Raw genomic sequence first — 24,353 nt, 5'->3', positions numbered from 1 at the left:
CAGGTGAGATAGTGGCTGGTATCCATGAACCAACAGGAGTGACCAAGAGCAAAGCATCTCTGCATGAGTTGCTCCTCCTCAGGATGCCTTTTCCTAGCACACCAAGCACTCCTCAGTTCCTCCCCATCCTCCTTCCTCACTAAACTCCAGCCCTTTCCAAAGGGATGAACTGTGGGGCTGCCAGCCTCGGCGCAGAGCCCACGTACGCAGTGACCAACACCCACCCTCCCTGCCAAAGATGTGCTTGAAACTCAAGTGGGCCTGGATTTAAGACAAATCTGACAACATTTTCTAGAATGTGAGAAGTCTCTTATTTACTTCTTTTGTGAAAAAGGAGATGGTAATGTGAAACCATGTCTGCTGTTGAGGTAAAACAAAGCAAATTCATTTCCTGTCTCCTGCAGCTCCATAATGGAAGGCACTCAGTGCGTGTTGACTCTTCCCCACACACTCTGGAATTCTGCTGACAGCAGAATCCCTCCATCCTTGCCTTTCTGCAAATACTGTCCAGCAGCAGCTCTGGGTGACCCTCAGCTGTGCTTAGGGTGTCAAGAGAAGGACAAAATTCACCTGATGCCATTGGTTCTCAATCTCTTTTAGCAAACAGTGATGAATATTCCAGATGCTGAGGAACATTTTATGCTAAGAATGCTGAACTCATGAATCTGGCCTGCAAAAAGGTATAAAAGTTTTTTTAACCTTTTAAAATACTAAATAAAGACCCAAGTACTGCTACTAGAGACCAGATGTCAAACTCTCTCCTCATGACTAATGGCAAAATGGTAACAGCCATCAGCTTACCACATCTGTAACATTCAAAAACCAGTTTTGTTTGGCAGTAGAATCCATTTTTATAAAAGTGGTTTTTTTGGTAGGGATTTTATGTGGATTTTTCAAAATCTTTTCAACACTTGTCACATGCAGAGACAGGAAGCTGTGTCTGCTTTGAGAAGTACTTTAGGCAGGGAGAAGCAAGCATGTGTTCCATAGAGCCAGGGGCTAGGCAGCTGGATTCCCAGGCTGTAATTCCAGCTTGGCTGCTGACTCAGAGAGTGACCGTCACGGAACCACCCCGGTTCCCTCGACTCCCTCTGCAAAGGGTGAGGCACAGGCAGCTCTCTCCAAAGACACCAAGAGGCCCGTGGAGCTGGGCCTTATGCATCCTGAGTTCAGGTAAAATGGAATTAAATTGCATTAAAATCTATATATTAGAAGCTGCTCACCCGCCGTGTTAGTACCTGTTTTTTAAGGCTTTCAGCACATTAGGGTACCCACACAACTATGTAGAAGGTGAGGGGCTGTTTGCATACACACGTTTGCACCAGGACCCTTTTTTCACACTGCAAGAAAAGGTCAAATCTATATACAAGGGAAAACTCCCAACTTGGATGCAAGACAAGCAGAGCTGCCTCTTGTCACCTGGTTTTTAAAATCAAACTAGTCAATCTCAAAAAGAAGACAAGAGAAAGTCTTCAGTGTGCAAACTCCTCTTCCCAGTTTTTGAGCATGGAATAACTCTGTTCATCCCTAAAGAACCACCAAGGCTGGCTAAGAGAGGATGTGAGCAGCTCACTGCTCCTGCTGGCCAGAGGCCTGTGAGGGCCCAGGGCTACATCAGGCAGCTGCTGTGACAACACCTCAGAAGGTTCTGGTCCCAGCCCAGCAGCACAGGGCTGCAGCCAGTTCTCAGTGCTGCTGCCCGGACAGGTGATGGTCACACGGCAGAACACTCAGGAGGCACAGGCACAAGGAGCCCACGCCCTGCAGCATCCCTGGGAGCTTGGAGAAGGGTGGGATGGTACTAAGAGATGCCCAGCACCCTGCCAGAGTGGAAGAGCTAAAGCCATGGCCCTTCATTTATCCTCTTTTGCATAATCAGGATGTTCCAGGGACACAGGAAAAGTTTCTATCACGAGGCCAAGCGAGCGCTTCGTGCCCTCGGCACGTACTGGTGCATGGCACGTATCCAAGGGAGGGCTGGGAAAGACAGCCCGCAGCACCTGACACCTTCCTCCACTCCAGTGATCCTTCCACAATCAAAATGGATCTCCATTGTAGGGAAAATCCGCTCACTGCAGTGTAAAGCCTTTCAAACAAATCACAAAGTTGGAACCAGATTCCCCCTATGCAGAGACCCTAAGTGCTGAGAGCAATCAGAAATATATTCATTTGCATTTTGCCTCTCATGGACCTGCACACCTAATTTGCTCCTAGCCTCCATTTTCCAAGAAAGTCAACAAAACCTGGGAGGGCCCCTACTAGGAGATAATCCCATTTCACAGCAAAACCATTTATTGCTCTTCAGGAATTAAAGAGACAGATACATAGATATCTCATAGACACGTACCTCACTTAAACCAAGGATTAAATAAAAAGACTCCATGTAGCAAATATTCTCTATTTGGGTTGTTCTGTGCACGTGTGATGGGTGTGCATACCAACCCACAGTTCTGATCTGCCCTACACCCTGCATCCTGCACGGAGTCAGACATAAACAACTCATGGCTGTGCTCCTGCGTGCCTCCTGCAGCAGCAGCAGGATGGAAAAGCCCAGCCTGACCCACCCCCCACCATCTGACTGAAGGCAAGTTTAGGGTGCAGCCAGGCACTTGTTTATGTAACAGCAAGGTACAGCCGCAGTAGCAGGGAGCCAGGAGCAGGGGTGGAATATTAAAAAGGAGGAAAGGCACACAGCACTGGAGGGCTCCCCGTGTTTTCCAAGCAAAGCCCACTGGTGATCCCTGGATCCAGCAATCGGGTGAGGAGCCTGCGTCGGCACACTCTGTTACCGACAGGGATGCGGGCTGAGCCTCCCTGCTGGCAGCCAGGGATGTGCCGCACCCCGGGAACAGAGGGAGCAGGAGGGGCAGCGTTCACTGCACCCAGCTTGAATTAAAGCAGTCCAACAGGCACTGCAATCAAACACGGGGAGCAAATAGGACTTGTGGCAATCGGGAAAAACAGTGCACGCTGCAATTAAGTAACTGAGATGGGTGCTGGGCAGACAGGAAAAAAAAAAAAGCCCTTCCAGCAAGGACATCCACACGTTAAGTACATTTTTTTTAAAAGGTTGTTTTGCAGAGGATTCCACAATCAAAAATGTAATCACAAAAACTACCTTATGCTGCAGTGCCCCATTTAAGGGATTAGGAGAGTAATCACAATCTGCTCCAAGCAGCCCTGCCCAGCACCCAGACGCTGCCTACGTTAGAAATGACATTCCTGGTTTTGATAAAGACAATTTGGATGTGACTTAATGAACTCTGCAAAGCGAGCGCTTGAAAAGTCATGGAGATCACACCCAGAGGTCCCAAAGGCATCAAATGGCCTCTGTCATTTTATTTAAGCCATGCAGTTCAGAATATAAAAAGCCTTCAGACTGAATGCAAAACAAATTCAAAACTGCCCAGGTATGCCAAGGGAGCAGATGGCTTCTGAATTCTAGAGATCTGCCAAAAGGATCTGTAAATTCCAACATTACATGACTGAATTCTAGGTTTTTCTTTTCACAGATATCTGTGTTTACATGCAATGTAGCAGAAAGGGGAGAGAGGCAGGGGGGGAATTGCCTCTTGATATTTTCCCTCCCAGAGAAATTACCAAAGAATGGATAAAAAACAGGGTGTCATGGAATGGGTTAATGCCTATCACAAGCTAGAGAATCCAGAAATGGGAGGAAAGAAACAGCAATGAGAAAGCATTAACACAGGCACTCCCCATGTATCACAGTCCTAAAGCTAAGATTAAGAGAACCTTCATTTGAGTATTTCCTCCACTGCTGTATTTTTTGTGTTCTTGGACACTATGGAGTGATTTAGCAAACACATCACCTCTATTGATTCTATTATTGCTTCCTATTTTTTCACCCCCAGACAATGAGAGTTACCATTCCCTCTGTCACAGAAGGAAAACAGCAATTAATTAAATCGTGAGACACCTCCCCAAAATGAGAACCCCCTCAAGAGATATGCCTCAAGAGAGCTAGAAATTGCCATCAGTAACAGAGGAAAACCTGACAGATTGCAGACTTTTGTGCCAGGCCCTGCCTTGACAAATATACCTGCAGTGAGCAGTGTAAATACACTGAATCACAGCGGCAAGCCCAGAATCCCTTTGGTGGCACCCAGAAACTGCAACACAGCTCAGCTGATGCTCCCAGCACCCCCAGGCGGGTCCTACACACAGCACTGAGCCCTGCTGAGGAGGTGGGAAGCGGAACTAAAAATGGGAAATGGGGGAGAAACGCTGTTGGGAAGTAGAGAAATGCACCTTCACGCTGCAAAGCACAAGCACAGCCACCTCCCTGCCTTGACAACTTCTCCAGGTCAGCCAGGGGCTCGGAGCACCTGGCTGGGAACCATGGCAGGGAGCTCCAGGCCTTCTGGGATGAAGGGAAAGTGGAGACACCAGCGTGCCATCTTTCTGTGCATGTTCCCTGGGTGGCTGTGGGCTGCCATGGCTGGCACCACTTTAATCTCACTGCAGATGGGCTCAGAAGGGATGGGAAGGGATGCAAAAGGGAAACGTGATGGGAAAGGTCTGGGAAATGAAGGGGAGAGCATTGCACACGGCAGCGAACACCTGTCAAGTGCTGCACAGACAGAGGAAGGGTGGGGGAAAGGGAGAAAGGGGCTGCTTTCCCCCTCGTACCTTGCGTTTCCGATCAGCCCTAGAGATTTTCCGCTGTCTTTTCCTTTCCTTCTCAAGGTTTCTCTCCCTCTCTTCGATTTCAGACTCCCGAACTTTTTTAATGGAAGCGGCCGCGTGAGCCATTTTGGCGAGGAGAACACCAGCTCCAGGGAAGCTGTCCCCAGCACACGCGGATATCCAGGTGATTTATTTTTTCCGCAAGGGCACTGGCTGCGAGCCAGAAGTTCACGCCGTAATCCACTCTTCCTCCTCGGGCAGCCCAGGAAAGGTCACGGCTGTGCCCCAGCCCCTGCAGCACCCATGGCCAGGGAGCAGCAGAGCCGTGTCCAGCACGCAGGGTGCCAAAGTGCCCGCGGCCGCACACAGGCGAGCAGGGAGCAGCTACAAAATAGCTCCTAGCAGGCTGCAAGCCCTTCGGCTTGGCGGTGCCTGCAAGAGAAGGCGGGCTTCAGACTCAGCTGGGAAGGAGGAAAAAAAACCCTGGGAGAGGGGGGAAAAAAAGGAAAAGAAAAATCGGCCTTTAAACACACATCACCAAATTGGGAAGGTCTTTTGGGATTCCTCCGGAGAGGCTGCGTCTTCTGGCTGGGAGGAGGGCTCCACTTCAGCATCCCCGGCGGGAGGGGGAGGCGGCAGCTCCCGTCAGCTTCTCACATCGCCTTCACGCAGGGTGAGAAGAAAATGGTGCAGTCTGACTTAGTGACTTGCTGCTGCTGCGACCGGCTGTGCCGGAGCCCGGCACACGCCTTGCTGCTCCCCTCCTCCTCACGATCCTCCCTCGCTGCCGGGGCGGTCGTAGGAGGCCGGGAGGAAAATGCGCGGGGCTGGGAGAGCCCAGGCTCAGCCTGCTCACCTGCAGGCAGCAGGAGAGACGCCTGGAAAGGGCTGGCACTGCTCAAGTCCTCATTGTGGCTCTCTGCAGCCACGTGAGGCTGCATCAGGAGAGCTGCATTCAGCAGCGAGGAGGGACAGCACAGAGCACGCAGCGTAATCCGGCCTCAGCCTGCCCCGCTCGGCTCAACCCCACCAAAGTAAAAATAATACCACCAGGGGTGCTGCTTGTTATTATTCAACCCCAAAAGCTGCTCTCAGGCACTTCCCAAAACAGCTTCTGAAGGCCTGCCCTGCAGATGGACAGCACTTGTACCTGCGGACCAGCAGCGACCAAAAGAGACAGCGACAGTCGCTACTTAGTCACCCCCACTCCCCAGATCCCATTGGGGTTGGGAACACTGATTACTGGCACTAATATCCCAGACAGATGGGGCTGTCATTGCCTCAATGCTTAACCCCCTGCTAAACCAGCACATCAAATTCTGCTCCTGCCTGCTCGGGTAACTCTTATCACTATCAGCATCAAGTTCTATTGATCAAAACAGGCCACGGGGGGATGAAAAGAGGCTTTGCATTGCTTGCCAGCAGACAACTGATCCCATTTCAGCTCCCTCCAGCACCACTGCTCCGGTCTCTTCAGGCAGGTGCTGAGGGAGAGGCAGGACGTGACTCCCCAGTGCAGCAGAGCTGTCTGCATCCCTGGCTTAGTCACCAGCCCAGAGCCACAGGGATGGTGCAGCAGCACACCAACACCAGCACTAAACCCCATCAAATCCAAGAAACAACTCCCTGAGCCAAGCTTCCCCCTGCAATACATTCCCCAACTTCAGGGAACTGTACTGAACTGTCCCTAGAGCCAAGCACCACAAATTCCTCTGTAACACAGCCCCATCACAAGTGACAGACCTGACAGCAGCTCATAGACCAGCCTGAATTCCACCCTCACAATGCCATGCTATCCACAGAACTTGGTGGTCTCCAGTTCCTGTGGAGCAGGACCACTGACTCAGTGATGGGAGTCACCATGGAAGTAATTCTCATTGATGACTTCTGTTGTTACCATAAAGTTTCACTTTGAGAATATCAGGGACCAAATCTTTATAATGGATTATATATGAAAACTACAAAGCCTTATAAAAGCATCTTTAAAACAGGGATCTCTTTTGTATTTTTGAATGCACAGACATTACCCTAGTGGAAGCAGGCATGGGAAGCAGCAGGGCAGCAAGTGTCAGCCAAGCTTTTTCTGGCTCCTCTCTTAGTACAGGCTGACTTTCTCCCAGTTGTTCCCATTTGTGGAAAACTAGGCTACACAAAGCTGTGGCTAAAACACAAGTGACTGCAGCAACAGCCACCAAACAGTGAGAGAGCTGGAGGCAACCATGGGAATAAAATAAGGGGGAATCCCTGATAGGGCTCTGGCATGCCTTGTCTTCTTCACATTGTATGAACCTCATCACTTGTAAACCAGAAATTAAGAGCTGGTAGTCTAGAACTGAACTTTCCTGATAGCTTTCCAACCTCTTCATGGGATCTTAAACAAGGAGTTTGAAAACAAGACCAAATCACAAGCCACCACACTTAAAAACCCCAGTCTTAGGATTTCCCCAGATCAGGGTTCAAGGTGTTTACGCCACTAAATGCTTAAATCCTGCAACAGGGCCCACACAGTAGGGTTGGATACACAGGAGGGTTTATGGCAGTCATTATTATCAAACCATTTGTCACCTTTTGATGACTGATACACGCAGGTTCATCACCTCAGTATCCAACCATTATTCTTTCAGGAAACTCTCTTACAAGTTAACCAAGGACTTGATGTACCTTCTAACCCAGGCACACAGGAGAAAGACATCAGACACTGGAACTGAACAGCTGGTGCCAAGTAAAAGGAAATGAAATAACAAATGTTCTTTATAGAATTACTGATAAAGAAGAACTTCAGGCCAGCTCTAGGAGTTCACTACTATGTACCACAGACATTTCCTCCCTAACCTCAAAGGGACATACAAATATGGAAGCAAAGAAAGAAAAAAAAGTTACTTTTGGTAAATTATTTTGGAAAGAACACATCTTCTCTGGGGAGAAGAACATAAACTATCAATATTTGACACAGCTTATGTCCCTGCAGGAAAGAATTGTTCTAAGACAGATTTTCCTAAAAAAACCCCAAAAAAGTAGGAACAGGCTTGTCATCGCATTGTATATAGAGATGCTAACAAAAACAAATTCTACTGCAGACATCAGTCTGAAGATTACATTTTCAAGTAAAAAATGGAGACTGAGCAATTTCCCCTAAACATAGAAAACGTATTGTGGAGGTGCTCCATCAGAAGAGCAGAACATACAGTGATGCTGTCACAAACCATGTGTGGGAGGGGAGTGGGAGAGTGGGCAGATGCACAATAACACAAGAACACAGTTCCAGAAAAAGGGTGGGTTTTCTCTGAAATGCATGTGTCATCCTCAGCTCAGAATGTAGAAATACAGAACTCCTGAGATCCAACAAATTCCCATTTGGGATAATAAAGCCTATAGGGCTTCAGCCTGTCCAGAGCCCTGTGTGATCCGTGAGCAGCCACCAAGAGATGAACCTCACCGTGAGATACCAAGATGGGGATGCTTCACTGGGCTTCCAGCTCCGGCCTATTCCCAGCTGGCATTAAGCATCAGCTCCCTGACCTGATGGGCTGATTTCACAGTCCCCAGGTTCTGTTCTCTGGCCTGTCCCACCAGCTGAGATGCTCAGGGCTGGCCCTGCAGTGCTGCAATGGCCACAGCTGTGACCAGCACCAGGCTTCACCTGCCAGCTTTCAGGCAGACAGACCTGACTTGCTGAGCAAATCAGCATTTGCAGCCTATAAAAACCCAGAGGGTGAAACCCAGCAGTCATCGAGTACAAAAAGAGAGGATGTACACAAGGGATTCTGTTCCCTGAAGCACATCCACTGTCTGGGGTCCAGCCCACAAAAATGAGCTTCTCTCCACATAAATCATGTGGGCAGTGCAAAAACAAAGCTAAAACCAAGCCTAGAAGCCATGCTGAGGAAGTGTGACTCAAAATTGTTCCCAAGCATGCAGAAGAACAGAGAGGCATTGATGGAATGGGAAAAGCTTCACAGCCAGAATGGAGACTGGTTTTTTTCCAGCTCTAAGCTCTAGAATATTCAGGAAACCACCTGGAAATCCAAACGAGCTTCAAACAGCTAAAAACAACAAAGAGCTGTCCTAGGCAATAGCTGGCCAGGATAAAAACTGGACAACTCAGTGTTTTGTCCATTGTCATGGAAAACCCTTCTGGACAAGGCAGGTTACAATTCCCTAAGGGAATTAGGCTCCCTCCAAAGCAATGCCCTGCCTAAGTTGTGCACTATACTGCAGAGGCACATGCATGAGGAATTTTGCAAAATCTGCCACAACCATCATCCCTGTGCCTACAAATCCTTCACTGATTTAAACTTCTGCTCCTTGCTGAGAGGCAGGACAGGTTAGGCCAGGCTTGGGGCAGGGCACACAGCTGTGAGTGGCCTGGGAACCAGGGAGCCCTGGCTCACTGAATCAGCTCACCTCCACCCACCAGCAGGGATATCGACTTTCCCTCTGCTGCTATTCCAGCCAGGCTAAAGGGCAGGGGTGGGCAGCCTTCCCCCTCTGCTCAGGAAGCTCTTCTCTCCACACCGCCTCTTGAGGGATGCAGATGGAGGTGATGGAATGTTTTAACAGGCACAAAAAAACTTGGAAATTCCAGGGCAGAGTAACAACATATTTCAATTTTTTTAAAGTATTCCAAGGATTGTGTCTATTAGCATACCCAGCCATTTCAGTGCCCACAGGACTATGTATTCCTAGAAAAGCACAAAGCTATCCTTGCAGAATGCAACATCTAACTAAGGAAGCACAGGCTACAGTTATGAATTGTCTCCTGTATCACTCATTGTTTAACCCACACCCTTAGTTACTAGTCACATGCTAGTTATTTACAGGCATGTAATTCTAAAGGTACAGTAACACTGCAAGTGAGTTAGCAATCACATACCCATGCTGTATAGGTTTCATTTTATATTTCCTGAGAGAAAATACATTAAGGTTTTAAAAAAAAAAAAAAAGCTCTACACTTTCTCATTCTTATTTTACTCAATATGCAAAGACAATGTGGTCTTCTCAAAGTTCTGTGCTGGAAATGAGTGTCATTGAACTGGAATGGAGAAGATGATATATAAAACCTTGTCCTGCCTTTTTCTGTACCTTGAGTCTATCTACTTTATTAATTGAAAAGCAGGCAATACCAAAGAAAAGAAAAGAGGCAAGTTGAGGTAGGAATGGCCCTAAATCAGACCAGTTTTAACATCTTTCCCTTCTTTCCTGCCAGACCACCAGAGTATAGATCACAGCACTGCCACCTTTAGTGGCCAGCACCAAGAATTTATCACAGATGATACAGCAACTTTTCAAATACCACCCACACACACAGAGCAGGTTTCTGTCTTGAAGGTCTTCAGTTCAACACTGACAAACATTAAATGCAACTAATAATGAATCCAGGGGGGAAAAAAAGAGACACTGCCTAGCTACCTTCATCTTGGGAGAGTTACTGAAAATGGTCATCTGCTCTTATAAAATTATTTTTCCTCCATTATGGACAAAGAAAATGAGATCATATGTTCCTAGGAAAATGAGATCAGTCACTGTGGGATGAGACCAAAGTCTTATGGCTCCAATAGTGGTCAAAATTGGGTACCTAACTAAGAGTAGACAAGGACAAACATGGACGATAATTTCAGTACTCCAGCAGCTTCTGGTTGTCTCAGACTGCTGGACATCTGTGCCAGGCATTTCCAGTTACACAGCCATCCTAACCAGCTGTTTTCCAGGAACTTGTGCAGCCTCTCTCTGAACCTTCCTGAATTTCCAGCATCCACAACACATGAAGGCCAAGTTCTGCTGCTCAACTACGTATCCCAAGTACCTCTGCCACAGGTGAGTGCTTACAGACCAGCAAGGAGCCAAGATGAGATAATTTCCATTATAGAGTAATGAAAATCCTTACAGTCAGCCTTTGTTGCTGCCCCAGTGGAGTCATGGCAAAGAAAGACTTTTCATACACCAACAACCTCCCAAACACCAACAAAATTATGCAGAAAGACCCTTCAGTGACTGATGTCTCTGGTTTAAAGAAATACCCCCATTATGAGGTAGAGGTATCCCAGCTGCATCCAAGCTGGCAATTCAAGAAGCACATTTGCTTGATCAGAATCCTAAATAAACTACATATAGGTATTTCTAGCAAGTGCACCCATCCTGTGGTTTTCCAATGATCCCTAAGTTACATTAAGTCCAAATAGTGCTCCACTTGTATTTGTTTTTGTATTGATTGAAAGTATTGATGTCACATTCTATTTTAACTAAGTCAAACAGGGCCTCCTGCAATGGCTCACCAAGGGCAGCAGCAGACAGTTTATTGATTTCAATGGTTTGAGAACAGGACTGTGACCATTTAATCCAACATTGCAATGTGCCTTCCTGTCTTCCTTCCTGCCCTACCTGCTTTCCCCTTTGCTTACTGTGTTTGGTTTCGGCCCTGCGAGGGCAGAAGCTGCTGGAAACACAAAAAGGATCCAAGGGGCCAGTGTGAAGGTGCTCCAGACCTGCTGGGTGTGGTTCCCAAAGGGCACACTGTACTCCCTAAGCTCACTCCTGGCATTCCCTCCCCCCTGCAGTTACCTGGCTGGATCTGCTGCAAAGGGGCAGCTCCCCCCTGCTGCAGGGCACCGTCCCAGTGCTGTCCTGTGCCTGCTGCACTCACAGCCCCTGGAATGTCACCGCAGGGGAGCTTGCTGGGCTCTGCTTCCAGCCTGCTGCTCCCCCACTGCCTCCTGGTGCCACAGAGCAGTGCTCCAGCAGCCTGAGGAGTGCTCCTTCTCCAGCCCTGCATCCTGACAGAGGACACTGGCAAGCACAAGGGTAATGATCTGGGAAAGAGTCACAAAAAGCGAGGGTCGTGCTGAAAGATAGCTGCATATATTTCACTTGTGTCCCTGATGGATCAATCCTACCACTTGCAATTTACAAGTTCTATTAGCTTGTTTTCCCAAAAGCAAGGGGAATATTGCCAATGACCAGCCTGAGGAGTGAAAAGGAGGGCTCTCCATTCTAATCCCACTGACCTCCCTGATGAAGTAGTTTAGTTCATTCACAAATTATCCTGTTACACTAATGTGGCTGAACTACAGTGCTGGATGTAGCATAAACAGGTTAACAGAGACATCTCTTGATCTGCAAACAGAATTCTGTTCTCTCAAAGCCAAGAGAGTGATGTAAATAAAAATAATTTTACCGACTATAATTATATGAAAAATAATTACACCAGGGCAGCAAGAGCTTATAACAGGAAAACTGACTTGTTTGCCACTGGAAGCCTTAAGCCAGTGTGACCCACATCTCATCCACTTTAAATCCTTTCAGTTGCAACCTTGCTGCTGCACATAATCAGCTGTGCTTAAGCAACCTTGCTGTTACGTGTAGAAGTGTGCCTGCACTCCAGTGTGAGTCCAGGCAACACAGGTTTGTGCTTGAATGGGTTCTACCTGCCTCGAAATCAAAGGTTACCTGCCCACAGTGACCAAACCAAAAGCCTGACTGATTGTTACTCACACAATTATTATTTAACATGCACACACATGGATTTCCCCACTGTTTCTAACAAAAGAAGGCCTGACTGCTGCTTGTTTATAAAACCAGAGGATAACATTTTGCACTAAGGACTCTCAGAAGCTCCAGACACTATCTAAAACACATCCCAAATTAACAACCACTGTAAACACAGTAACGTGTAGAACCTTTTTTCCAAGCTAGATGTTTTCCATCTTTGCCTCACCAAGGAAAAAAGGTGAGATTCCTTTACTTTTGGAGTCTCTTCTCCCCCAAATAACTTCAGGGGCCCCAATGGGTGACCAAACCAGTACAAACACAGCATTATTGCCTGTGGCATACTGAATTCCATATACGCAGCCAAACGGCGCCTTTAGCAGGCATTTCTTTGGAAAGGACAGTAAAAAACCGAACGGAATTCGCTGCAGAGTGAATCCCAAGGCCGAGCGCTTTGTGCTCCCCTCGGGCCCTGGGCGCAGCACCCTGGAGAGAGCCCAGCACCCTGGAGAGCGCCCGGGGCGGGGATGCGCCGAGGCACGGAGGGAACGCCAGGAACGCCAAGCCGAGGGCTCGGGAGCCGCTAGGGACCCGTCCTGGTCCCCCTCTGCAGCCACTGAAAAGCCAGGTTTGCAAATCTAAGCAAGGCAGATGCGCTTCCTGCGGCACAGGCTGGTTCCTGCCGGAAACATGGAGGCACGGGAAGCTGTCAGTGCTGCGCTTCCCACCAGGAGTGCCCCGGGAATGGATGGCAAACGATCCCCCTCTCCCGGCCAAGCTAGGCTAAAGCAGCCCTGGATTCACACTTCCCGCTGTCTCAGAGCGATTTGTGGAGGCACCTTAAAGCTCATCCATCTCACCCTTCTCACACCTTCTTCCACCCAGTCCCTGCCACTAGCCCACTCCAACCCAGACTTGGACACTTCCAGGGATGGGGCAGCCACAGCTTCTGTGGGCACCCCGTGCCAGGGCCTCACCACCCTCACAGGGAAGAATTCTCCTGGATATCTACTCCCAAAGCACTCTTTTCTCAGTCTGTGTAGCCCCTCTGAGCTGAACATCCCCAGCTCTCCCAGTCTGGCTCCAGAGCAGCACTGCTCCATTTCTGAGCATCTTCATGGCCTCTCCTGTGCCTGCCCCAACAGGTCCCTGTCTCTCCTGTGCCTGCTCCAACAGGTCCCTGTCTCTCCTGTGCCTGCCCCAACAGGTCCCTGTCTCTCCTGTGCCTGCCCCTCGGGGCTGGAGGCTCCAGCTGGGTCTCACAAGAAGGGAGCAGAGGGGAACAGCCACCTGCCTTGACCTGCTGGCCACAGTTGTGACACGGCCTGTGACAGCTATTTCAGCTTCAAAGCAGCCCAAACACAAAGTTTTGGGATGGCTGAAACACAGCCCTGGTTTAGGGCGAGACAGAACAAGGCACTCCCTGTAGCAGAACCACTGTGAAACCCTCGGTATCTCTGTCAAACCCACAGATACAGACTACAAGGGAATTTCTAGAGGAAGCACCTGAGAAGATCCAAACTCCCAAAGCAGCAGAAATGAAGACATTTTCCCCTGCATGACAGTCAGAAGCCACAAAGTCAGATGTCAACACCAAACCCATCCAGACCTGGGCCCTGAGCAGGGTGCAGGGCTCTGCTGAAGGGTCCTGCCTCCCTCCTGAGCTCCTGTTGGTCTTGGCACCACCATTTACCTTCTTCAGCGAGCACCTGCCAGGTGACCTTTTCAAAGCATTTCATAACCTATTACAAACAACTTTCCTAAGTAGTACAAATTTTAAAAGGAATTTTTGAGTCAGCTAAATCCACAGATTCCTCAGAAATCACAGAGGATGTGCGTTGTTGTCCTTCTATGACTTACAAGTGTAATGCAAATCTCACTTTCAAATACTGGCTTTTTCCTTGTCCTTCCTAAAAGTAATACTGCAGTCTAATTTTTAGGTTTTGGCTTCCAGGTCTGTGTTTATGGCACCATAGACTGAAAAACTCCTCAAAGACTCACACACAAAAATATGTATTTGATGCACAGCATTTTCTTTCATTGTGAACTCATCAGGTTAAAGAGCTTGTCCATGCCAGTACACCTTCAGTTGTGTGAAACAAAAGCACTACCCAGAATCAGCAGATGTATCTCACACCAAATACATACTATCATGAGCCTGTTGCTCAAGTGCCTTCCATTTCCATTAATTCCTGGGCAAGATGAGGATGAAAAATATGTCTTTTTAAACAACTAACAGGAATGACTTCCAATTCACAGAACAGAGGCAGTGCTCTGTCGAGATTAATCACCTTCACTTTTGAAAAGCAGCATCTTTCTAACAAGAATAATTTCTGAAAAACACTCAGTGACTTCTCAGGAGCCTTGGGAACAAAGACCTTACAAAAGGGAGCTGTCTGAACCACTTTCCCAAACAACCTCATACCATGATGAAGACATGAAAATGCACTGCAGAGAACATTACCAAAAACACCTCCTTGCAAAAGCACGCTGTAATCTGACAGGCCTGATGTAACTGGGAGCCTTGCTGGAACTCTGCTGTGTTCATCACTTCACTGTTCCTACAACACTCAGTGACTTCACATTTCACCAAGACAGCAGCACTAAAAATCATGAATAAAGACTATGGCAATTTACCCATTTCCTTGTCTTTACTCTGCAAGTCACAGAAGAGATGCTCTCATTTGGAAATCAGACACTTAGCTCCCCTGACTGGGGCTAAACTGATTGTGTACCCAGGTGGGTTGGAAATACTTCTGCACAAATCTAGGCAGAGCTGGCCCTCAGCTGCCAGAGGTCCAGATCTGAGCTGGACATTTCATTTGTGCATACGTGGCAAAAGGGCAGATGATTCATTCACATGGCTTAAGGCTGAGCTCTGCACTGGAAAGGGATACAGGCAGCAAGTGGAGACTTAATATTACAAAGACAGACAAAAAGAACTGTAAACATCTCTGTCTAGACCAAAGACATCCTTCATCCCTGCTTTTCCCTCAGTTTATCATCCTCAAGCTCTTGCAAATAGCACAACAAGTTTCTATCTCCACAACAGCCAGCAATGGGTTACAGCAGCATTTTAATTCCACTCTGCCCTCTTCATGCACCTGTGAGCAGAGTGTGTAACAGAGGCCATCCTCCTCCCGGCTCACAGAGCTGCCAGACTGAGAACTCCTTTCAAGACAGAGGGTTTTTTTCAAGACAAGCTGCTGGCACAACCGTACATGATGGGTTTTCACCATAAGAGTTAACTGGCCTGCACAGAAAAGGCAGAAGCTGGACTTTCCAGTGGGAGATAGCACAGACAAACACAAGCTAACATTTAAAACATTGCCAGGGATGTAAGAAACCTAGATTTAAAATCCCAGGTGTTCTATCACCTCAATGAATTCATGGCCCAATTAAAACACTTATTTATGTAAAGTAGAACAGCTCCCAAAAAAGAAGGAAGAGACTAGTCAAGCACTAATATACTCATCTGGGACCTCAGGAACCTCTCTGAATCCAAAACCTTCAAGCAAAGCCACAACCATCAGTCTTTTGACAGAGATCTGACACCGTGCAATGGAGCATGGAGTCAGCCAACACTCCCACATGGCAGAGCACACTGGTCAGGTGCAACAGCAGCACAGGCACCTCAGCACTTCCTGCCCCATCTTTCAGCTGGGTTCAGCTGTAGCCTTGTGCTCTCATGCTTGTCTGGTCTGTGTTGGTGCTGGCTTCAAGGTGACTGCATTGTCCACCCTTCCACACTGCAGAGATATCCTGAGACATCATCTTTTCCATACTGAAGGGAAACATTTGAAAACCTTTCAAAATCCTAAACAGAACAACTCAGTCCCTAGGATGCACCCCTCTATAACTGCAACCAGCCAGCAGACAGGATTTACAAGTCCCTTCTCCTCCTTTAGGCACCCTCTCTCTTCCTTGAGGACACAAGGACACACAGCAGTGGGCTTTCTTAACAAAAATCACTCTTTAATTCAACGTCTGAGGAGAGGGAAGGTGTGGCAGAGAGGAACCACTAACGCTGTAACAAGCTCAGCATCCCCTACACTACTGCAGGAGTCTAGAGGAGCCAGGAGCGAAGGAGCCAAGCTGAGCCTGGCAAGGGGAAAGAAATGTTTACTTAATACTTGGGGTTTTTTTTTCCCTAGCGATAAATGATGTTTTCCCTGGGTGCCTTGTCAGCGCTGGTGCTGAGCACCACACGGTGGCACTCCAGCCCCGTCTGTCCCCAGCTGCCTCGGCTCTGCCGGTCTTGGGAAAAGCCGGTGCCTGACCTCCAGGTGCCAGCACTCGACTCTGCCTTCAGCTGTGTCCTCAGGCTTTGACACAGTGAATACTGTTAATTACTTCAATGCAGTTGAGAGGAATAAAAAGCTGTCCACCGGGCAACTGGTTTTTACTGCTTGAAATAAAAGATAAACTACTTTCCCACTAATTTTAAGCTTCTCTTGGGAAAGGTGCCCTCCACGTTGTCTGTTCCAGGGCAGCAAGATGGCAATTCTGCTGCCTTGAAACACTGCTACAACCACTGATCCCATCCTCCTCTCACCACAGCCCTTGCAGACCGGTGCCACCAGTTCATGTTCTGCCACTTTGGAGCTAGCAGGGAGAGCAAAACAGAACAGCAAAGCATCCCAAGTGCCTCCTTACAGAAAGCCTACTGTAAAACTAAGGAGAGTACTCCATGATGAACCTGATGTAGCTGACAACATCCCTGCTCATGCCAGGGGGTTTGAACTAGGAGGCCTTTAAAAGTCCCTTCCAAACCAAAACTATTCCATGATTCTACAACAACACCCAGGGTACTTTGACACACTAATTTTAAGGAAAATGTGCAGGCAATGCCCTGACTCCCTGGTAGAGGGGTGCTGCTGTTCTTCCCACCTGTTGCCTGGAGTTGTCTGCCTGGCAGCACCCACCCAGGGCTCCCAGGTGCTTTTCCTTTCTAAACTCTTCCCCCACTGCAACAACCATTAAGAGCAGCAGAGCTCAGCAGTGCTGCTGGGCACAGCCATCCCTTACACTGACCCTAAAGAACTGTGGTGTGAGAGGCACTCACAGACATGAACAGACCCTATGGCCCTGAAAAATGTGATTTTACATTGCATTTAAGGTGAACCTCTCTGCTTCCACAGCTCTCTGCAATACGCAGGAGAGAGCACAGTGCCTCCTGCTATTTGCACCATGATACCTTTCTAATTTCTCCAAACTTGCTGCTCTGACGTGGTTTAACCCATGGAGGAGGTTACATCATACAATCTATGGTGTAACTGCACACTGTACACAGAGAGGTCCCCCATGGGAGAGAGCAGCACAGGATTTCTCACCAGCCATCAGCAGAAATGCCTTTGGGATTTAGTGATCCCTTTCAACACACAGGAAGGACAAATCTTTCAAATGCAAAACAGGCTGGTTTTTGCCATAAAAACACAGGTGCCTTGGAGAGCAGTGTTTTCCACAACCTCATCATCCCCCAGAGACAGAGAGAGAACTGTATCCAGCGAGGACAGAGAAGCAACCTTTGCAAAGTCTCCTGCTGGCTTTTGCTGTGTATGATCTCAGAGTAGCTGCTGCTGTGCAGTCATCTGTAAGGGGACTAGTGCTGAATTAATCACACATCAAACTGCATGTGTGTGCAGGAATGGTCACTTCAGTTGCCAGTCTGTACAGGAGGGTAGAAGAAACCTGATTATTGCTGTTTTGTCCTGTGATTTCTTCTCCCACATGGAATTACTCTTGCTGTTTTAACCTGCTCTTACGCTGGGAAAAGGAATTTCTGCAACCAAAATGTGCTTGGCAGGATCCTACGTGTGGTCTCACCTCCCACAACATCCTAAATGGTGAGAGAGGTACTTAACCTTGCACCACACAGGAATGCACTCAAGGTGAGACACGTGGGGGAAGATGCAGCTGCAGCCCAGGAGAAGAGAGCGAGGGCTGTGCAAGAAGATGCTGTCAGATGGGAAACAACATGAAATCCTTGTCCTTTTGAGGAGCACAAAGAGGCACGCCTACCATCATTTCTCTTCTCTGATCTCCTCATCAGGACAGGCTCAAATAGGACAACAACCCCTGTGATCTGGGAGCTGAACTCTGAGTGCTCACTGTGCAAAATGATGCCAGGAGGCTCCTTGGTGAGACCCCTCAAGCTGCTCTTTGCTGATCCTTCTTGGGAGCTTTTCAGCAAGTGCAGGGAGTCAGCTGCACCACAAAAAATCCTGGTGAATATCAGATCCAAAGAACACAAGCACCTCTTCCCTGCAGAGGGCATTGCTAGAACAGCTTGTTATTAATAACAATTTCTTATGGACTAATACAGGCACTGAGAGAAAACTCACACTTTTAGCATCACATCATGCAATGTGCATGCAACAGCACACGGTGCAAGAACATTCAGGTTGCAAAGACAAGCACTCAAATCCTAAAAAATTCCTAATTAAGACCATCATCTTTATCCAGCCCCATTACACACATGTCCTGTGAGACAGTCTCTAGTTAAGAATCACTGACTGTATATTCATGGGACCTCTGCCCCCTCCAGTCCAGTGAGCAGGCCCAGGCAGCACACACTTAAAAAACAGCTTGGAGCACTTATTTTCTCCCTGATGCTCAATGTGGGGCAGAATGGCTTTGATTCTGCACAACAAACCTGATTTCTGAAGATTAAATTATTAATTTCCTTATAGGCCCTTCCATAGTTCTTCATTTTATATATATATATATTTATATGTATGTAAGTATATCTGTAATATCTACCCATGCATTTATTTTCAAGCACAGCTTTGGGACATGAAAGGCACTTCATCTCTCAATTTACAATTACAATCAATTTGATTTTGTCTGCACCAACCAGAAACACTTGGAACATTATTTTCCGCAATGCACTCGTTACATGCAGCATTTGTACAGCAAAAGTGACATTTCTGTGGGCTTCATTTGCCATAATGAATGCTCAGAATTTGTCCAGGTAGACCATGAATCACAAGCCAAGCTGTAATTCATTGGAGAGAACACATAACTTCTGGCTGTTCTTGACAAGCCAAGTTTCTGATGTGAGCAGCATCACAGGACCTCTGAGAAGAAAAAGTCGGAATCCACAAATCCAGGGCAGTGCTCAGCTGCCTAAATGTGAAGTTTTGCTCTGTTCCTCATGATCCCACATCTTAGGGATCCCATTTCCAAACATCCCAACCAGAAGGCCACCCTTCCTGCTGATTAAACTCAGAATGTAACTCAGGTCTAGCTGTGCCCTGTAAAACTCATATTTATCATGGAAAAACACAGCATAGCTTCACCACCAGAGGTCTGCATCCGAGAACACACCCCTTATTTCTGGCACTTCTTCATCTTTATGCACAACTGTCCCCAGACTTTCTCCTGGGAACGTCGGGATGCTCAGAAATGCTGTTGTACTCTTGTGCTACTGTGTCACCAGCCAGCATCAGCAGCATCACCATTTGTGCCTGCACCAGGCTGTGCCCAGGAGCTGGTGAAATCCACCATGTGCCCCAGATAAGACAGTTTAAAGCACATACTGGAAGGGAACAACCTCCCCTCAGCAAGAGCTGTACGTAATGCCAGCTTGGCACCTGCCTTCCCAATCCACTCCTGGACTCCAGGCTCACCTACTGCCATCTCCTTACCCTTCTGGCAGCAGTCTCACCATCCCTCTTCCTCAATGCTTTACCCTTGCCCCACGGCACTATTTCCCCATTGCCCTTCTCCCAGCCCTACTCCCCCCAGTCTGTCCCTGTCCCACCCTCCCCCTGGCTTTTTCGGCACATGTCTCCAGGCAGACGATCAGAAAGCTCGGCTCCAAGCCCGCTTAAGCTCATCCTTCCTGAATTCCAACACCTCCCCTGTTCCCGGCAGCGGCACAGCGAGGGCGGGTCCCGCTGAGGACACCTGGGGACCGCAGCGCAGCTGCCACAAAGCCAAGGCAGGACAAAGGCAGGGCCCAGGGCACGGCAGGGATCGGTGGCGGGGCTCATTCCCTGCCTGCCATCGCACGGGCGATCGTCACTGTCACTGCGGAGAGCCCCGGTCCCCATGGCAACAGAGGCTGCGATGCTGCGTGAGCCCGGCGGAAAGCAGCCCTGGGATTGACACGGGATGCGCCAGAGGGGCTCGCAGCATTCCCAGACTCCGAGGACCCGCACACCAAACGCTTTCCCACGTCAGTGAGGCCACACTCGTACAGATTCTGCAAACCTGCCTCTCGCAACAAACACGGGTGTAGGATAAGGAATAAACACAGCAGGGAGGGGCTGTGGTCCAGAAGAGGAGAGCGAGCAGACTCTTGCTCCAGGTATTTCTGGCTCATCTGCTGATTTCCTATTTTTCTTCAAGCAAAGCATATTGACATTCTGTAAAAATGTGCAGAGTGCTACATTCTCTGTGGGTTTGCCAAGCACTCTGATAACCTGAGCAGATAAATATGCCTACAAAAGTAAGAAACCTCTGACACCATTTATGGCACTGCATTAATGCACACAGATAAAAAGAGAAAACCAAAGTTCCACACACCTACCATCAATGCAGATGAATTTTTTGAGCAGTAACCTCCACCTCCCACCACCCTTTTTTCCCCCTGCTCTCAAAGTGGGGGAGGAAAGTGGGTTTCCTCATACACATTCCTTGTACACATTCCAAGGAATTACAGTACCTACTGTAACATCTACACAGCACAATAAACTGGCTACATTTCTTCTCTCCCTTTGCTTTGCCCGCTTTCTCTCCATCAGCCTGAGCTACCATGAAACTGCACTGATTGAAACACCATAAAAACAAATTGCTACATTGATACTAAGTAACAAGACAACATTTTTTGGTTGTTTTTTTTTCCCCTAACAAAAGGCATGCAATTCCTGGAAACCCTCCTGGATAATATATACTGATGTAGACTTTTGTTGTATCTTAAATATTGGGTAAATTGTTTTCTTTCTTTATTCATAGAAGCCACTTTCTGTCAATCTATACACACATAGACATCAGTATTCATACTGACCTAAAACCTCTGCTGAATTAATCACTTATCGGAGTTTAAAAAACCAGGAGACAGATGCAGAAATTTCTGAAGGATGTTGCCTCCCCTGTTCTTAACAGGGATCTTGCTCGTCTTGTCATGCACCCACCTCAAGACTGAAACACCCAATTCTGCAAAAGCTGGGATGGATGAAGATCCATCAAAGAGTGGCATCTCCAAAGAGTCTAAAGAACAAGGCAGTTGGTGTACAGGGCTGTCGTAAGGTACAATAGATAAGTAGGCTTATTTCTAATTGACCCAGGGCTCAGTGTAGAAGAAAATGAGTTCTTGCAGCCCTACCAGCCTTATTGAACTCTATTTCTACAGAAGCCTCTGGTAACAAGAGTCTTAAAACGCATTAGTAAATTATAATTAGGGATTTCTTATCTCTTTTACATGCTTGCAAATTAAAATCCAACTAAGTCAAAGGAAGGCTCTCATTGACCTAGAAGTCTTTGGAGAATCTCCCTATAATTTTCACTGATGGTAGCAGGAATTGTGTTTGTAAAGGAAAAATAAGAAGCTAATATTTTGCCAAGCGAAAACCACAAAGTGCTTTTTCCTCACAAGTGGAGAGTTCTTGGTGAGCATCATTTTGCAAACCAGCAGAGCGTGGGGAAGAGAGACAGTTTTGCCTCACAGCAAAAAGCGAGGAGAGAGTTCTATTTCACAGTAATTAGTGACATGGGAGCTCAGAGAGCTCAATTAAAGCCAGGCAGGTCAGGCACAGGCTGGGCACAGCCATGTCACTCACCTGCAATAAACAACCTGCCCAGAAGAGATGGCTTATGCTGTTTCCTAACACACACATGAACTAAGCCCATTTACCTAACCATGAATGGCAGGATACCCATGCCCACTCCAGTGACCTCAGCGTGGCTCAGTTCTTCAGGAGAGCAAGAGCAAGCCTCTTACACTTTTTGAAGGAACCACCCAGAGGTATCTTTGGAACTTGGATATCTCTTACTCTATCTAAATAATAGCATTCCACTTGGATTTGTATTGTATCTCTAGCAAGAGGTGTGGTATCACTGGGTTAATTTATCTGGTTAATGAATAAACCCCTCTAACTTAGAGGAATGTTTTGTAGCAGCCAGCATCAGGGCACTGAGCTGTCAGTCCCAGGGAGGTGGAGAAGAGACCATGTGATGCTCCAAATACGTGTTCCTGTCTAGGGACCCAGTTCACTGCTGGGTCCTGGGTCCTTCCCTTGGCAGTCAACAGCTCTAGAAACTGCTACAAAAACCACAGAACCACAGAAGAGTTTGGGTTGGACTTGAAAGGTCACCTGGGTCCAATTCCCCTGCAATGAATGTAATTTAATGCAAAGTCAGGTAACTAACGACCCTGCCTGCTTTTAGCCTGAATTGCACTCAAATTATTCATTCCATCTAGCACAAATTAAACCTACTGTTTCCCCAATATCAAGGGAAAATATTGATTTAAAAAGCAAGTCATTCATTACAGTAAACAACCTCTTGCTGCCTGTCCAAGGCTCCAGCAGCACAACAAACTGGCAGCTCTTCCAAACACTGAGAGAAACAAGCACTTCTCAGAACAGAGCCCCAAGGAATTGGTTTCCTACCCCTGCCTCCAGTCTGACATTCCCAGCTAAGCCAGAAAACCAATCTGCGTGTGAGGCTCTTTGTGCCTGAGGAGAAGCCAATTGTGGGTGCTTGGGATGGGGATTTGCGCCCTGTGTGGAATCAGATCAAATGACTCCCCACAGAAACTCGGCAGAGTTTTTTGTAATTTGCAGTGAAAACATCTGTCTGTGGTTACAAAAAACTTCTAAGTGAAACTTTTTCTGGTGCATAATGGCTTGTCAGTACAACCATCTTAATGAGGCATCTTAGCAGATCATAAAAATATCTAGATTCCACTGCAAAAGCTGCCTTTGCTTATTATAGACAGGGAGGAAAGGAAAAAGAAAAAGAGAGAAAAGCACAAGAAATAACTTCCACCCTGCTGAAACATTTCTGCAGAGGAAACTCTCATTTTAAACAACAACAATCACTGTCACTCAGGACTCAAAATTAATGAGGAACCTGGGGATGGGGAAAAAATCCCCAAGCTAAAACTATTTCCAGATGCTAAGCACCACGCAGCACTCAGGAGAGCAGCCTGCACTGGGGTGTAAACAGCCACACAGCCTGGGAGTCAGCTCACCTGCAGGCTGATTACCCTGCTCTAGATCACCTACTGTGATGTTTTACCTTGATTTGCCTCAGGACACCTCTATAAATAAGCCTTAAAACCCTTCCCACACTTTTCCACTGAACTACCATGCCAGAAACTCCCACCATGGGCAACCATGCCTCTGGCTGCAGCAAGCATGCTGAGACATCATGAGATGTAAGGTGCAAAACCCAGTTATTTTTTGTATTTACCACACAATTACCATGTTTACAAATACATATATATGATTTACATACAAGTACCTGACATTCCAAATCAAATTCCAAGGTGAAGACACATCTCTAGGTAGCCCCAGAGCAGGAACTCATTTGTAAACGCTACAGCCTGAGTGGCTGTCACTGGTGTGATGTATTTTTGCTTCATTTTAAAATCACACTGCACCAAAGGTCAGCCCTCTGTTATCACCTGATGTCTGTCTGGTGGACAAGCCCAAGGAATCATGCTGATTAGAGCTTGGTGAGGACCTGTCCTTGGAAATGGCCCTACAGAAGAAGGAATGTGGTAATTAGGACAGCTGCTTTCCATCTCATTTCCATCCTCTGTCAGACCCATCTGATCACTTACAATACAGCACCCTACCAATTTTCTTCCACCCCAGGGTGGTGACATCACTGATCCAAAAGCTGTTCCAGGAGGCTCAATGGCTGTCTCTGAAAGAATGGGCTAATGACTATAATCCCCTGCAGTGTCACTGAGGTGACAAAATCTCAAGGGACTGGAACTGGTGATGATGGAGAGACAATAGGCTTAGGGACAAAGTTTCTATGTTGAAAAACTGGCTGTGCTCAGTACCAGCAGCTGCAGCTAATATTGATTGCCTTTGTTTTCCTTTCTTTTTCTTATATTTAGAAGGCATAAGAAACAGTAGCAGTCAAATAGTTGCTAACCAAGCTGAGGAAACCAGTTAAAATTCCAAAGCATCAAAATACAGCAAAGGTTGCCTTTTGTGATTTCTACCAAAGTCCAGGAAAAATGGAAAAGGAGAGGGAAAAAA

The 24,353-nt window shown here is 47.4% G+C and overlaps 1 protein-coding gene across 1 annotated transcript in view; it reads right to left on the bottom strand.

Annotated features, from left to right (window-relative positions):
* ANK2 (ankyrin 2) overlaps positions 1-5,011 on the bottom strand; it is a 148,757-nt gene extending 143,746 nt beyond the window's left edge. The window contains 1 exon segment of the mRNA XM_050973712.1: positions 4,651-5,011. Within this exon segment, the coding sequence (XP_050829669.1) occupies positions 4,651-4,773 (123 nt within the window). The 5' untranslated portion in view covers positions 4,774-5,011.
* Between the last annotated feature and the right edge of the window lie 19,342 nt (positions 5,012-24,353).

Source organism: Serinus canaria, chromosome 4 (assembly GCF_022539315.1).
Source record: "Serinus canaria isolate serCan28SL12 chromosome 4, serCan2020, whole genome shotgun sequence".
Taxonomy (NCBI): domain Eukaryota; kingdom Metazoa; phylum Chordata; class Aves; order Passeriformes; family Fringillidae; genus Serinus; species Serinus canaria.
The sequence above is the reverse complement of the archived record's forward strand: the minus strand, read 5'-3'. Positions and strand labels throughout refer to the sequence as shown.